The 17,525-nt window shown below is 43.0% G+C and overlaps 1 protein-coding gene across 8 annotated transcripts in view; it reads left to right on the top strand.

Annotated features, from left to right (window-relative positions):
* mterf3 (mitochondrial transcription termination factor 3) overlaps positions 1 to 17,525 on the top strand; it is a 133,303-nt gene that overhangs the window by 95,835 nt on the left and 19,943 nt on the right. For all 8 annotated transcript variants that reach the window (XM_070894542.1, XM_070894478.1, XM_070894524.1 and 5 more), the window contains one exon: positions 14,266 to 14,413. In XM_070894542.1, coding sequence (XP_070750643.1) covers positions 14,266 to 14,413 — 148 coding nt within the window. The remainder of the gene's footprint in view (positions 1 to 14,265; positions 14,414 to 17,525) is intronic.

The following is a 17,525-nucleotide window of genomic DNA, read 5'->3' as shown; positions in this document are numbered from 1 at the left end:
GAGTTTCTCACCGTTTAGAAAGTACTCTGATCTATTTTTAGGTCCAAAATGGATGACCTCACACTTGCCTATATTGAAATCTGATTGCCACAGTTTTGCCCATCCACTTAATCTATTAATATCTCTTTATAATTTTATGCTTCCATCTACAGTGCTTACAATGCTGCCTATCTTTGTGTCATCAGCAAACTTGGATATGTGGTTCTCTGTCCCCTCATCTAATTCGTTAATAAATACAGTGAATAGTTGAAGCCCCAACACGGATCCCTTTGGGACACCGCAAATCACACCCTGCCAATTAGAATACCTGCCTGACTCCTGTCGCTCATCCAGGCTCCTAACCAGGTCAATAATTTGCCCTCCATTTCATGAACTTCAACTCTAGCTAACAGTCTCTTATGAAGGACTTTATTGAATGCTTTCTGGAAGTCCATATAAATAACATTCCTCTGTCCATTACTTCAGTCACCTCTTCAAAAAATTCAATCAGTTTTGTCAGGCATGACCTACCCTTTACAAATGCATGCTGGCTCTCACTAATCAGCTGAAAATTTTCAAGGTGTTCAGTCACCCTGTCCTTAATTATAGACTCTAATAATTTCCCAACAACAGATGTTAGACTAACTGGTCTATAATTCCCTGGTTTCCCCTCTCACCTTTCTTAAATAGCGGAGTGACATGCAGTTTTCCAATCTAAAGGAACGGTCCCTGAATCGAGAGAACTTTGGAAGATTATAGTTGGGGCATCTGCAATGTACTCACCTACTTCCTTTAATCCCTGGGATGGAAACCATCTGGTCCTGGGGATTTGTCACTCTTTAATGCCATTATTTCTTCATTATTGTTAATTATGGTGAGTTCCTGTCCCCGATTCAATGTCCAGCATGCTATTCTCTTCCTCTACTGTAAATACTGACGTAAAGTAATTATTTAACATGCTCACCATTTCTTTATTTTTATTTATAATATCACCATTATCAGTTTTTAAGTGACCCACATTGCTCTTAACCACCTTTTTTTCCCTAATATTATTGTTAAAGTTTTTCTTTTCATACTCCCTTTCTGCAGCTCTTACTTTCTGTTTTGTCACCCTTTATGGTTGAAGTGATTCACATTAAATTCTTTTTTTGAACACTTCCCACTGATCTTCTGTCATTTTACCCATTAACAGATTTGCCCAGTTTACTGTGGCCAGTCTCTGTCTCATCCTGTTGAAGTCGGCTTTACCCAAATCTAGAATCTTAGCAGCCGTTTTGCGTTTGTCCCTTTCAAACACAATATTGAACTTAAATCATATTATGGTCGCTATTCGATAAATATTCAGGCACCGTTAGGCTGTTAACTAAATCTGGCTCATTACTCATTATTAAATCTAATATGGCCTGCCCCCTTGTTGGTTTTAGGACATATTGTTGCAGAAAACTATCCTGAACACGCTCAAGAAATTCACTACCATTCTGTCATGTGCTCGTTTGCTTACCCCAATCTATATGAAAGTTAAATGCCCCATTAAAACCACTCTGCCTTTACTACATGCATGTCTAATCTCTGCATTAATGCATTCTGCTACCAGGGGGCATATACACAACTTCCACTACAATCTTCAATCCTTTTCTATTAATTCTATCCATAAAGTCTCTGCTGCCTGCTTACCTCTCATTATATCATCTCTTATAGAAGTAATTTAATTCATAATCACTAAGGCTGCTCCTCCCACTCTACCATTTCCCTAACTGTTCTGTAGACCTTAACCCGGTATATTTAGTTCCCAGTCCTGACCGCCCTGCAGCCATGTCTCAGTAATGGCTACCATCTCATACCCTCGAAGTTGAATTTGCGCCTGCAATACAGTTTATTCTTTATACTCTGTGCATTTGTACAAAGAACACTTATTTGGGCCACACACCTGAACATGTCCTTCTGTTTTAATGTTGTTTTTCTCGCATTTCTTCTTTCTCTCTCCTGATTTAATTACATTCCCTTTACCTGTAGTGCCTAATGCACAATTTCTGACTATTGTTCTACTCCAGGAACTTGAGCACATAAAAAAAATCTAGGTTGACACTCCAGTGCAGTGTTGAGGGAGCACTGCTTTGTTGGAGGTGCCGTCTTTCGGATGAGATGTTAAACCGAGGCCCTGTCTGCGCTCTCAGGTGGACGTAAAAGATCCCATGGCACTATTTTGAAGAAGAGTAGGGGAGTTATTCCTGGTGTCCTGGCCAATATTTATCCCTCAATCAACATAACGAAAAAAAAATGTTCTGGTCATTATTGCATTACTGTTTGTGGGAGTTTGCTGTGCGCAAGTTGACTGTCGCCTTTCCCACATTACAACAATGACTACACTCCAAAATGTACTTCATTGGCTGTAAAGCATGTTGAGACGTCGGTGGATATGAAAGGCGATATATAAATGCAAGTCTTTTCTTTTTTTCTTCCTTTTCATTTGTTTTAGAATTATTTATACTATCTTTTCCAACTGAACCCTCCCTCCATTTACTAGCTTTAAAGACCTTGTGATCGTCCGATTTATCCTTTCTTCTAGCAACCTGGTCCCAGCCCAGTTTAGGTGAGTCCCTTGTCCCGCCCACAGCCACGCCACTTGTCACGCCCACTGTCACGCCCCTTGACCCGCCCACTGTCACGCCCAGAACAGTTTAGGTGAGCCCATCCCAATGGAACAGTTCCTTCCTGTCCTGCATTGGTGCCTGTGTCTCACGAAATGGAATCACTCTTTCTCACACCACTCCTTCAGCCATGTGTTCACCTCCCTATTCTACTTATTTCTGTATCAATTTGCATGTGGCTCGGTTAATAACCCAGAGATTATAACCCTTGAGGTCCTGTTTTTAAATTTATCTCCTAGCTCTTGGTACTCTTTGAACAGGACCTCTTGTCTACTCATTCCTATGTTGTTGGTTCCAACATGGACCACAACGACTGGATCCTCCCCCTCCTCCTCCAATATTCTTTCAAGCCGGTTAGAGATGTCCCTCACCCTGGCACCATTTAGGCAACATACCATGTGGGACTCGCGATCCTACTTACAAAGAATGCTATCCGTCCCCCTAATTATTGAATCCCCTACAACTACCACATTATGCTTCCTCTCCTCCTTCCTTTGGACAGCTTCCTGCTCCAAGGTCAGCATTCTGGCTTTCCTTCCGACAGTGTTCATCCTTATCCTCACAGGTAGCAAGTACATTGTACCAGTTAGATAGGATCGGTTTCTGTGGATCCTCATTCTCTTTCTTGCCTGGGATCCCCTTACTCTGCAGACTTAATTGATCTCACCAATTCCCATTCTGATCCTGCACCTCTTATGAGGTGTGACTGAGGTCGAGAGCAAACTGTCCAGATACTCCTCCCCCTCCCTTATGCGTCAGAACAGTAAAACATTCTTCAAGTATGTCAGGAGTAAGCAAAGAGAGGTTGGCCCACTAAAAAAAAAAGACAATGGGGATGTGGTGTCTGAAGATAGAAAAAGTGCTGAAAGATTTAACCATTGTTTTTCAAGTGTTCACAAAAAATGGGGGGAGAAATGCCAGAACTAGGGTACATTTTAATGGTAAATGTAGACTGAAATATTTTAAAGTCACAAGAAAGGACATATTGGAGCGGTTGTTAAAGCTCAAGCTGGATAAGGTTCGCTCTTGACAATTTTTATCCCAGGGTTCTGAAGAAATTGGCTCAAATGATTGCGAATCTTCTGCAGATATTTTTCAGAATTCACTGGACTTTCACCAAATTAAAGAGGATTGGAAAATGGAAAATGCGACTTCCAACTTCAAAAAGGGGCAAAAGATGAACCATCAAATTATGGGCCTGTGAGGCCTACTTCCACTGTTATGTGGGTAATATGAGGGGCATGAGCTAATCTGAGATGGTCAGCATAGTTTTCGGAGTGGGAGGTCATGTTTGACTAATTTATTGGATTTCTTTTGAGGAGATGATTGACCTAGTAGGGAGAGACAGTGGATATTATCTACCTGGATTTCAGGAAAGTGTTTGACATTGTCCCACATGATAGGGTACTACATAAGGTCCATAGGATAGATGGGAATGTATTAGAATAGATTGGTTGGTAGACAACAGCCAGTCACAGTGGATGGATAAGTATCTGGTTGGCATCCAATTACAAGTGGAGTGTGACATGATTCTGTGTTGGGGCCGCTGTTGTTTATCATTTTTTATAAATTATTTAGAGGAAGGAATTGTGTCCAAAGGGTCCAAATTTGCAGCAGTGACAAATGATGAATGCCAATACACACAAATTCAAAAGGATCTTGACAAGCTATATCAGTGAACGGAGAAATGGCAGATGTAGCTTAATACAGGGAAATCTAAGGTTATAAGATTTGGCAGAGGGAAGGTTGATACGGATTTTATAGGAATATACTTGAGGTATCTGACTGAAGAGATCTTGGGGTTTTAATGGATAGGTCACTAAAACTATCAGCACAATGTTCCCAAGTTGTTTAAAAAGATAACAGGATGTTGGTATACATAGCAAATTTTAAATCCCGAGATAAAACAGAAACTGCTAGAAATCTCAGCAGGTCAAGCAGCATCTGTGGAGAGAAACAGAGTTAATGTTTCAGGTCTGTGACCCTTCGTCAGAACTGGAAAAGTTCAAGATGTAACAGATTCTTTAGGAAGTGCAGGGGCAGTGAAAGGGGGAGGGAAGGAAATAACAAAAGGGAAGGTCTGTGATAGGATGGAAGGCAGAAGAGATTAAGAGACAAAGGGATGATGAGCAAAAATGAGATGGTAATGGGGCAAGTTAAGAGTCTAATTGGGGTGTGAATTGCAGAATCATCACCAGCTGCCATGGGAAAGAAAAAAAAGGGGGATTGTAAAGAAAAAAGGGGGAAAAAATATGGGCAGAGGTTATGGTCTGAAATTGTTGAACTCGATGTTGAGTTAAATCCCGAGTGATCATTTTAAAACTAGTGAGACTGTATCTGGAGCACGGCGTGCAGATTTGGTGTCTCTATTTCAATAAGACTATTCAGTTAGCTACACGGTAGATACCGGAACTTGAGGGAATGACATATGAGGAAAGATTGACTACCCTGGGTCTTTTCTGTCTTGAAAAGAGAGGTCTGAGAGGTGTTATAATAGAAGTGCTTAAAATTCTAGAAGCTTTGAACAATTTGGATCCAAATAAACTTTTCTGCTGTGTGCAGAATTGAACCAGGAGGATTAAGGACAAAAGCAGATAACAAATGCAGTAAGAACTTATTTTCTAAAAGCGTGGTAAGTATTTGGAATAGATTACCAGCACCAGTGGTGGAATAGTGAGTTTCAAGAAGGAACAAGACAGGTTCTTGTCAACAAATGTGATTCGGGGTTAAACAGAAGCACATAAGAAATAGGAGCAGGAGTAGGCCATTTGACACTTCGAGCCTACTCTGCCATTTAATATCATGGCTGATCTGATCATGGACTCAGCTCCACTTCCCTACCCGCTCCCCATAACCCTTTATTCCCTTATCGCTCAAAAATCTGTCTATCCCCGCCTTAAATATATTCAATGACTCAGCCTCCACAGCTATCTGGGACAGAGAATTCCATAGATTTATAACCCTCTGAGAGAAGAAATTCCTCCTCATCTCAGTTTTAAATGGGCGGCCCCTTATTCTGAAACTATGGCCTCTAGTTTGAGTTTCCCCTATGAGTGGAAATATCTTCTCTGTATCCACCTTGTCGAGCCGCCTCATTATCTATGTTTCGATAAGGTCACCTCTCAGGGAATTCATGTTTGACAAATTTGCTGGAACTCTTTGAGAATGTAATGAACAGGATGGATAAAGGGGAACCAATGAATGCGGTGTATTTGGACTTCCAGAAGGCATTTGACACAAGATTACTGCACAAGATAAAATGGGGGTAATATATTAGCATGGATAGAGGATTGGCTAACTAATAGAAAACAGAGAGTCGGGATAAATGGTGAATTCTTAGGTTGGCAATCAGTAACTAGTGGGGTGCCGCAGGGATCAGTGCTGGGACCCCAACTATTTGCAATCTATATTAACGACTTGGAAGAAAGGACTGAGTGTAATGTAGCCAAATTTGTTGATACAAAGATGGGAGGAAAAGCAACATGTGAGGAGGACACAAAAAATCTGCAAAAGGACATAGACAGGCTAAGTGAGTGGGCAAAAAATTTTGCAGATGGAGTATAATGTTGGAAAGTGTGAGGTCATGCACTTTGGCAGAAAAAAATCTAAGAGCACGTTATTATTTAAATGGAGAAAAATTGCAAAGTACTGCAGTACAGCGAGACCTGGGGGTACTTGTGCATGAAACACACAAGGTAGTTTGCAGGTACAGCAAGTGATCAGGAAGGCCAATGGAATCTTGGCCTTTATTAAAGGGGATGGAGTATAATAGCAAGGAGGTCTTGCTACAGTTATACAGGGTATTGGTGAGGCCACACCTGGAATACTGCATACAGTTTTGGTTTCCATATTTAAGAAAGGATATACTTGCTTTGGAGGCAGTTCAGAGAGGTTCACTAGATTGACTCCGGAGATGAGAAAGTTGACTTATGAGGAAAGGTTGAGTAGGTTGGGCTTCTACTCATTGGAATTCAGAAGAATGAGAGGTGATCTTATTGAAACGTATAAGATTATGAGAGGGCTTGACTAGGTGAATGCAGAGGGGATGTTTCCACTGATAGGGGAGACTAAAACTAGGGGGCATAATGTTAGAATAAGGGGCCGCCCATTTAAAACTGAGATGAGGAGGAATTTCTTCTCTCAGAAGGTTGTAAATCTGTGGAATTCGCTGCCTCAGAGAGCTGTGGAAGTTGGGACATTGAATGGATTTAAGACAGAGATAGACAGTTTCTTAACCGATAAGGGGTTATGGGGAGCGGGCAGGGAAGTGGACCTGACTCCATGATCGGATCAGCCATGATCGTATTAAATGGCGGAGCAGGCTCGAGGGGCCGTATGGCCTACTCCTGCTCCTATTTCTTATGTTCTTATGTTCTTCTGAACAATGAGTATAGGTCCAACCTACGCAACCTATCTTCATAAGTCAACCCCTTCATCTCCAGAATCAGCCGAGTGAACCTTCTCTGAACAGCCTCCAATGCAAGTATATCCTTCCTTAAATACAGAGACCAAAACTGTACGCAGTACTCTAGGTGTGGCCTCACCAATACCCTGTACAGTTGTAGCAGAACTTATCTGCTTTTGTACTTTATCCTCCTTGCAATAAAGGCCAACATTCCATTGGCCTTCCTTGCTGTACCTGCATACTAACTTCTTGTGTTTCATGCACAAGGACCCCCAGGTCCCTCTGTACTACAGCTCGTTGCAATTTTTTTCCATTTAAATTATAATTTGCTTTTCTATTTTTTTCTGCAAAAGTGGATAACATCAAATTTTCCCACATTGTACTCCATCTGCCAAATTTTTACCCACTCGCTTAGCCTGTCTATATTCCTTTGCAGATTTTTTGTGTCCTCCTCACAATTTGCTTTCCTATCCATCTTTGTATCATCAGCAAACTTGGCTACATTACACTGAGTCCCTTCATCCAAGTCATTAATATAAATTATAAATAGTTGAGGCCGTAGCATCGATCCCTGCGGTACCCCACTAGTTACTGTTTGCCAACTGGAAAATGACCCATTTATCCCGACTCTCTGTTTTCTGTTAGTTAGCCAATCCTGTATCCATGCAAATATATTACCCCCAACCCTGTGAACTTTTATCTTGTGCAGTAACCTTTTACATGGCACCTTATCAAATGCCTTCTAGAAATCCAAATACACCACATCCACTGGTTCCCTTTTATCCACCCTGCTCTTTACATCCTCAAAGAACTCCAGCAGATTTGTCAAACACGATTTCCCTTTCATAAAACCATGCTGACTCTACTTGATTGAATTATGCTTTTACAAATATCCTGCTACTGCTTCTTTAATAATGGCTTCCAGCATTTTCCCAACGAGTTCCAGAATTTCCCATACCAAGTGCCCATCGCCTCTATCCCAATGACCTCCCTTAGCTCCCATTCCCAATGCTTCAAATTTAAAATTTTATCTTTTATGTTGTAACTCTCCATGGTTTTACCTCTCCCAATCTAATTGAATGGAGGAGCATGCTCAAGGGGCTGAATGACCTCCTTTACCTAATATTTCTAGGTGCTGTCAGATGAAACATTATGCTGTCAGAGTTAGATGAGGAAAGACAGGAGGAGGCTCGAGTGGAGCATAAACGCCGGCATAAACTAGTTGGGCCAAATTGCCTGTTTCTGTGCCTTATATCCTATGTAATCCTATGTGAAACAAAGGCCCAATATGCCTGTTTAGGTGGATTCAAAATGGTTCTACGGCACCATTCAAAAAAGGGCAGGCAGTTGTCCCAATGCCCTGTGCGACATTCCTTTCTCAACTATCACCACCAAAAAGCACTAATAATTCATCTCATTTGCTGTTTGCGGGACTTGCTGTGAGCAAATTAAGTGCTATATCTGCCGACAAGATAACTGACTACACTCAAAAGTAATTTATTTCTTGCATGAGAAACAAATAGGAAGTATGAATTTGGGGATTGTATTCTGTTTGCTATTATCTGGTTGAACTCATGAACACTCCTTGATTGCAGCCACCTGGTGGAATTCAGATACATTTTAAGTTGCATCTAATTGAAATCTTTCACCTTTTTAAATGAAACACATTCAAAAAGAAGTGCTAATTTTGTCATCAATCCATATAATGTATCCAAGTCCTCTAAGAAGAAGGTAAATGTTTAAACGAATCCGAGTGTAATGGCCATGCATGAAAGGAGATGTGACAGGCTTGTTTATCGATGTACCACACCATGGTGCAAATGACTGTCTTTTTGACTTGAATAGTAAAGGGTCATGAGCAAATGGACTCCTTGAGAGTTCACTTTCAACTTGGAGGGCCTGGGGCGGGGGAACAGAAAGCTAATTATCAGATTGGCCACCCCTTATACACCCCGCCAAACATTCCTTTTCATTGAAGCCATTTGGCACACAACTGTAGTATAGACACCCCTGAAATAATGATGTCACAGCTGAGCTATATGTCACCCCATAATATCTCAGCTGAGCCAGCTGAGATTTCTTGCTCCCGCAGTGCATCTGGGCTGGGGAGGAATATCTGGGTTGCCACTCTTGATAATCCGGTGGGAACCCGGGTATCCTTCCCTAATCCAGAGACACAGTGGAAGCATTTTTCCCAAAATGTGCTAATTCACATTTATTTATGATGAACTGCATTTGCCGAATATATCTGCCCACTGCCCCTAACAATCGATCTCCCTGTCTCCTGCATTTATCATCTTAGTTATGTCCCCTAATTTAGCATCAGCAAATTTTTATATATCTTTTTAGACACTTAACAGCAACACTTGTTACTGGTAACAGTTCACGTTCTAAGGTTTACTATTTTAAGAGTAAATCTAGACAACCACTTTCAGAAAATAGGCTCCGATGTGAATCTGGATTACTGTTATAAAGAATTGGGCCAGAATTTACTATAGCTGGGCATCTGCCGTTCGTTAGACTTGCCCCTGCAGCACTTCCGCTCCAGAAAACTTGCCCAGAAAGTTGCTGAAAGAGTGAGTTACTAACGCAGCCACGAGAGAAACGTGCAACCGAGACCTGAGTGAGCAGGGTATCCCCTTAAGCAATGAGATAGAGACATCTGGTGGTCGTGAAGGGCGCTGTATAAATCTAAGTCATTCATGCATTTATTCATTCATTTCGGACCATTGTGTCCGTGCCGGCTGACAAAGATCCATCCAGCCTAATCCCACTTTCCAGCTCTTGGACCATACCCTTGTAGGTTACGGCACTTCAAGTGTATATCCAAGTACTTTTTAAATGTGGTGAGAGTTTGTGCCTCTACCATCCTTTCAAGCAGTGAAGAAAATTCCTCTCATATCATAGAAACATAGAGAATAGGTGCAGGAGTTGGCTATTCGGCCCTTCGAGCCTGCACCACCATTCAATAAGATCATGGCTGATCATTCACCTCAGTACCCCTTTCCTGCTTTCTCTCCATACCCATTGATCCATTTAGCTGTGAGGGCCATATCTAACGCCCTCTTGAATATATCCAATGAACTGGCATCAACAACTCTCTGCAGTAGCGAATTCCACAGGTTAACAACTCTCTCAGTGAAGAAGTTTCTCCTCGTCTCAGTCCTAAATGGCTTACCCCTTATCCTTAGATTGTGTCCCCGGATTCTGGACTTCCCCAACATCGGGAACATTCTTCCTGCATCTAACCTGTCCCGTCCCGTCAGAATCTTATATGTTTCTATGAGATCCCCTCTCATCCTTGTAAACGCCAATGAATACAGGCCCAGTCGATCCAGTCTCTCTTCATGTGTTAGTCCTGCCATCCCGGGAATCAGTCTGATGAACCTTCGCTGCACTCCCTCAATAGCAAGAACGTCCTTCCTCAGATTAGGAGACCAAAACTGAACACAATATTCCAGGTGAGGCCTTACCAAGGCCCTGTACAACTGCAGTAAGACCTCCCTGCTCCTATACTCAAATCCTCTAGCTATGAAGGCCAACATACCATTTTCCTTCTTCACCGCCTGCTGTACCTGCATGCCAGCTTTCAATGACTGATGTACCATGACACCCAGGTCTCGTTGCACCTCCCCTTTTCCTAATCTGCCGCCATTCAGATAATATTCTGCCTTCGTGTTTTTGCCACCAAAGTGGATAACCTCACATTTATCCGCATTATACTGCATCTGCCATGCATTTGCCCACTCACCTAACCTGTCCAAGTCACCCTGCATCCTCTTAGCGTCCTCCTCACAGCTCTCACCGCCACCCAGCTTAGTGTCATCTGCAAATTTGGAGATATTACATTCAATTCCTTCATCTCAATCATTAATGTATATTGTAAATAGCTGGGGTCCCAGCACTGAGCCCTGCGCCATCCCATTTGTCACCGCCTGCCATTCTGAAAAGGACCCGCTTATCCCGACTCTCTGCTTCCTGTCTGCCAACCAGTTCTCTATCCACGTCAGTACATTACCCCCAATACCATGTGCTTTAATTTTGCACACCAATCTCTTGTGTGGGACCTTGTCAAAAGCCTTTTGAAGGTCCAAAAACACCATATCCACTGGTTCTCCCTTGTCCACTCTGCTAGTTACATCCTCAAAAAATTCCAGAAGATTTGTCAAGCATGATTTCCCTTTCATAAATCCATGCTGACTTGGACTGATCCTGTCTCTGCTTTCCAAATGCGCTGCTATTTCATCCTTATTAATTGACTCCAACATTTTCCCCACTTCTGATGTCAGGCTCTAAACCTCCTACCTCCTATAAAAGAGCATACCACTACAACTTCCAGTGTGAGCCGGTCCAAGTTTGCGACAATTTCGAGGTGGACGACTTGGTGACATCATCAAAACCCAGGTGACTGTTTGGAGTGTGGGCAGGAGCATCGGCGGGGCCCAGGTACAGCGAAAGAGCTGCGAGAGATCGTGGCAGAGGAAAGATGGGAGATTGCGACTGAGATTCGGCGAGTGATTGTGGTGGAGGTTCGGCAAATGTTTGGTGCGGAGGTGCGGCGTATGTTTTGTGGTGGAGGAGCAGCGAGAGATCGTGGCGGAGATGCATTGAATGTTTGTGGCGAAGGAGTGGCGAGAGATCGTGGCCAAGGTGTGGCAAATGAGTGTAAGGGGACCAGAAGAGCCGAGGGCCCAGGGGCAGTACGGGCCAGCCCACACTGATATGTGTGTGTACTGGGTCCGTGCATCAGAGCAAGTCTCCTGTGGTCCTGGTTAACCCTTGCCACTGGATAAAGGCCTAGCTCTGTCAAGCCCATGTGGTGGCTGATGTGCAACGGCCACCACACGTTAAAAAAATCCACGTACAGTCATCTTCCACCTCTTCAATTGGAGTTCAGGACTGGAATATCGGTCCTTCATTGAAACATCTTTGGCGTGGAAGCAAGTCATCCTTGTTCAAGGGACCGCCTATGATGATGATGTCACCCCAGCTCTTGTCTTTTCTGCTGATTTAATGTTCGATTTACCACTTTTGGGGCTTCCTTGCCAACCTCCTTCCAACCCTGCTCACCCCACCCACCGCTGTTCCCTTGGACTCTGCCGGAGGATCAACAATCGCTGCCCCTTAGAATGTCCACACAACAACAACTTATCCCCTCTCCTTCTCACCACTCTCTCACTACAACATACCCCCCTATCAACCCCTTCTTAATACCCTCCCCACCACTCTCCCCACCTTCCCACCTCTTCCGTATCTTACTTAACCTGCAAGACAACCCAGCTTCCTCTCTGTGCTCTCCAACCGCGCAACTTGCCTTGACTCACAAGCCCGGCTGCCGATAATGGAGCGATTATTGCTCATGAACAAGTCCCTTGCTATCCACAAACCTATTGCAGATGATTGCACGGATTGACTGAAATTCAGATTTCACGTGGTGGCACCTTGCCAAGCCTTCCCACCTGGCTCTACTTTCCACCACCTGCCCTGCCCAAACTGCCATGGTAGCAGTGTTGTCCTTATCAAATCACCACTTGGCCTCTTTCCCTGCTCCCCTGGCACCTTCACATCTTTCACATAAACTTGAGTGTATCTTCTGCTGAGACCCTCATCATGCTGTTATTACTTCCAGACTGAACTATTTCAATGATCTCCTGGCTGACTTCCCATCCTCCACCATCGAAACATCAGCTCATGCAAAGCTTTGCATGTATCCTTTCCCATCATCATCATCGGCAGTCCCTCGAATCAAGGATGTCTTGCTTCCACGCCAAAAAGTTCACAGATGTTTCGATGAAGGACCTAAAATTCTAGGTCCCAAACTAAATCTTGAAGGGTGGAAGATGCCTGTGCGTGGATTTTTTTAACGTGTGGTGGCCATTGCACACCAGCCACCACACGGGCTTGTCAAAGTTATGTCTTGGTCCAGTGGCAAGGATTAACCAAGACGACTGGAGACCAGCTCTGCTGCATGGACCTAGTGCGCACATATATCGCAGTGTGGGCGAGCCTGTGCTGCCCCTGGCCCCGAACTTTCGCCTCCCCTGGGCCCCGATCACGTCCCTCCACAGTCTCTCGCTGCTCCTTTGGCCCGACCTCGCCGCTCCTGCTGTGCCTGCCCACGCTCCAATCACCGACCTGGACCTTGATGACGTCACTCTTCACTGCTGTTGCTCTCCTGCTCCAGCACGTGCTGCTCCCTGGAGTGGTATGCCGCCATACTGCGCCTTCCACTCCCCGGCCTGCTCCAATGGTGCTCACAGGCCGGGGCCCTAGAAATCAAGATCTTGCTATTAATTTATAAAAGTGTAAAAAATATAAAATATTAGTTATTAAACATTTTAACTTGTTTACAAATTTACATATATACCAGTAGCCTGCGAGCAACATCGGAGCAGGCCGGGGAGCAGAAGGAGCAGCATGGCGGCCTGGCCCAGCAGGCCCTTTCCCATATTAAGTGTCTATCGCCCCTGACCTCAATTACCTCCCTTGGCCCCCATTCCCCAATGCTTCAAATTTAAAATCTTATCTTTATGTTTAAATCCCTCCATGGTTTTACCTCTCCCAATCTCTGTGACCTTGCCCAACAATATAAACCCCCTCAAACTCTCCATTTTCTGACTCCAGCCTCTTGTGCATTCCCCCTGCCCACACCTAACCATTGGCTGCTATGCCTTCAGCAACTCTGGAATTTCCTCCTGAAACCTGTTTCGCCTCTGTTTTCTCCTTTTAAGAGCCCCTTTAAATCTCACGTGTTTGAGCAAGTTTTTAGTCACCCCTCCTAATATTTCTTGAGTTCGGTGTATGTTTTTTCCTTACTGCTCTGTAAAATGCCTTGTGACATTTTTGTATGTTAAAGGAGCAATATAAATGTAAGTTACTGGTGCTTGTCTTGGTGGTAACAATAGAAGTATTAGTGTTAAATCCATACAATAATCCTGCATTACTTACTGGATATTACAAAAGCTCAGATAAGTATCAATTATAAGATCATCATTTTGTTTAAAGCTACAAAAATGTTGAGATTAATTTCATAAAACTTGTTTCTGTGCAATGTTAAGTATGTAAGGACGGTGTTCATTGTACTAAATAATTAGATATATTTAATATGTTCCATAATATCCTACAAAATTTTATACAATCCAAATAGTATGCAAAATATGGCAAATATTTGGTGAAGTTTAGATGTTTTAAGTCTTATCAAGACAACATATATGGATTTTTCTTTTATTTTAGAATACAGTACCTGCAATCTAAGAAATTCAGCAAAGGAGCCATTGCAAGGATGGTATCAGGAGCTCCTTATTTGTTAAATTTCAGCGTGGAACGACTGGACAACAGGCTTGGGTTCTACCAGAAAGAACTGGGGCTAAATATGCAAAAGGTCATGCCGTATACTGAACTGAATACTATGAATGTAGAGTTCTCATGAGCTGCACGTGGTGAGACCTCACATTGTGGGCTGAGGGAACCTTGTATAATTGCTGTCTGTGTATGGCAGTCATGGACCCAGAATAACTATCTCAGTGCCACTCATCCTGTCTTTGATCATTAAGATCAGTCACCAATGTTAGGCATGGCATGAGACTGTTAGTTGGAATGGTCAATTAATGAAGAGTCTGAATTTTAAAGTGGTGCTTAATTACTTGGGCATTTTGAAAAAAAGAAACAAAAACTTGTACTTATTTGGCACCTTACCATGTCTCATAGCACTTCACATGAAATTACTTGCTTTGAAGTGCAGCCACTTTTGTACACAGCAAAGATAACACAAAGAGTAATGTGATGGATATTAATTAATCTGGTTTTGTTGGTCTTGGTTGAGGAATGAATGTTGACCAGTACACTAGAGGAATTCCCTGCTATTCACAAATCGTACCATGGAATCTTTAAAAATATAAATTGGCTAGAAAAAGCAACAAACCTGAGGACTGGGAGAAATTTAGAATTCAACAGAGGAGGACTAAGGGTTTAATTAAGAGGGGGAAAATAGAGTACAAGAGGAAGCTTGCAGGGAACATAAAAACTGACTGCAAAAGCTTCGATAAATACGTGGAGAAAAAGATTCGTGAAGACAAACGTAGATCCCTTGCAGTCGGATTCAGGTGAATTTATAATGGGGAACAAAGAAATGGCAGATCAATTGAACAAATACTTCGGTTCTGTCTTCACGAGGGAAGACACAAATAACCTTGCGAATGTACTCGAGGACAGTGAGTCTAGTGACAGAGGAACTGAAGGATATCCTTATTAGGTGGGAAATTGTGTTAGGGAAATTGATGGGATTGAAGGCTGATAAATCCCCGGGGCTGATAGTCTGCATCCCAGAGTACTTAAGGAAGTGGACCTAGAAATAGTGGATGCATTGGTGATCATTTTCCAACAGTCTATCGACTCTGGATCAGTTCCTATGGACTGGAGGGTAGCTAATGTAACACCACTTTTTTAAAAAGGAGGGAGAGAGAAAACGGGTAATTATAGACCGGTTAGCCTAACATCAGTAGTGGGGGAAATGTTGGAATCAATCATTAAGGATGAAATAGCAGCGCATTTGGAAAGCAGTGACAGGATCGGTCCAAGTCAGCATGGATTTATGAAAGGGAAATCATGCTTGACGAATCTTCTGTCATTTTTTGAGGATGTAACTAGCAGAGTGGACAAGGGAGAACCAGTGGATGTGGTGTATTTGGACTTTCAAAAGGCTTTTGACAAGGTCCCGCACAAGAGATTGGTGTGCAAAATCAAAGCGTATGGTATTGGGGGTAATGTACTGATGTGGATAGAAAACTAGTTGGCAGACAGGAAGCAGAGAGTCGGGATAAACGGGTCCTTTTCAGAATGGCAGGCAGTGACTAGTGGAGTGGCGCAGGGCTCAGTGCTGGGACCCCAGCTCTTTACAATATACATTAACGATTTAGATGAAGGAATTGAGTGTAATATCTCCAAGTTTGAAGATGACACTAAACTGGGTGGAAGTGTGAGTTGTGAGGTGAATGCTAAGAGGCTGCAGGGTGACTTAGACAGGTTAGGTGAGTGGGCAAATGCATGGCAGATGCAGTATAATGTGGATAAGTGTGAGGTTATCCATTTTGGTGGCAAAAACACGAAGACAGAATATTATCTGAATGGTGGCAGATTAGGAAAAGGGGAGGTGCAACGAGACCTGGGTATCATGGTTCATCAGTCATTGAAAGTTGGCATGCAGGTACAGGAGGCGGTGAAGAAGGCAAATGGTATGTTGGCCTTCATGGCTGGGGGATTTGGGTATAGGAGCAGGGAGGTCTTACTGCAGTTGTACAGGGCCTTAGTGAGACCTCACCTGGAATATTGTGTTCAGTGTTGGTCTCCTAATCTGAGGAAGGACGTTCTTGCTATTGAGGGAGTGCAGCGAAGGTTCACCAGGTTGATTCCAGGGATGGCTGGACTGTCATATGAGCAGAGACTGGATCAACTGGACCTTTATTCACTAGAGTTTAGAAGGATGAGAGGGGATCTCATAGAAAATTATAAGATTCTGACGGGACTGGACAGGTTAGTTGCGGGAAGAATGTTCCCGATGTTGGGAAAGTCCAGAACCAAGGGACATAGTCTCAGGATAAGGGGTAGGCCATTTAGGACTGAGATGAGGAGAAACTTCTGCACTCAGAAAGTTGTTAACCTGTGGAATTCCCTGCCGCAGTGAGTTGTTGATGCCAATTCATTGGATATATTCAAGAGGGAGTTAGATATAGCCCTTATGGCTAAGGGGATCAAGGGGTATGGAGAGAAAGCAGGAAAGGAGTACTGAGGGAGTGATCAGCCATGATCTTATTGAATGCCGGTGCAGGCTCGAAGCGCCGAATGGCCTACTCTTGTACCTATTTTCTATGTTTCTATGTTTAAAATCCACCTAAATTACAAAAACAAGAAAACTGGGCCTCAGTTTAATGCCTCACCAATCAATGGCATCTCTGATAATATCGAGCTTTCTTGGTTCTGCACTGGAGTGCTAGCCTAGATTGTGTACTTAAATTGTGGACTATAGCTTGAACTCACAAATTTCTGACTCCTAAGGTGAGAGTGCTATAAACTGAGCCTAACTAGATTGTCAGAAGTATGATTTATATGAGACAAGTATATGTTTTTGTTGAGACTGCAGATCCCCTTGTGATATGAATAGTTGGCATTAGTACAAAGACAAAGATATGCTGCTTCTATTTGTATTGGAGAGATTGATTCACAGACAGAAAAAAATTCCTTTTACACTGAAACAGCTCATTTTTACAGAATCGTACTGAAATTCTGTTAAGCATCCTTGATGAAACATTTATTAATCTACACAAAAATGTTTGAGCTTGAGCTGTTTAGCGACTCCCTAAGGATCACCTGCATTAGTAAAAATATGCCAAGATGTCTTTCTCCCCTCTCCTTCCTATGAAATGCATCTGGCTGAAAAGACAACTTTCCAAGCCATCTCAATGCATGAGGGCAACCTAGGGACGAAAACTAATTTCTCC

This window comes from Pristiophorus japonicus, chromosome 1, assembly GCF_044704955.1.
Source record: "Pristiophorus japonicus isolate sPriJap1 chromosome 1, sPriJap1.hap1, whole genome shotgun sequence".
NCBI classification, from domain to species: domain Eukaryota; kingdom Metazoa; phylum Chordata; class Chondrichthyes; family Pristiophoridae; genus Pristiophorus; species Pristiophorus japonicus.
The sequence above is the reverse complement of the archived record's forward strand: the minus strand, read 5'-3'. Positions and strand labels throughout refer to the sequence as shown.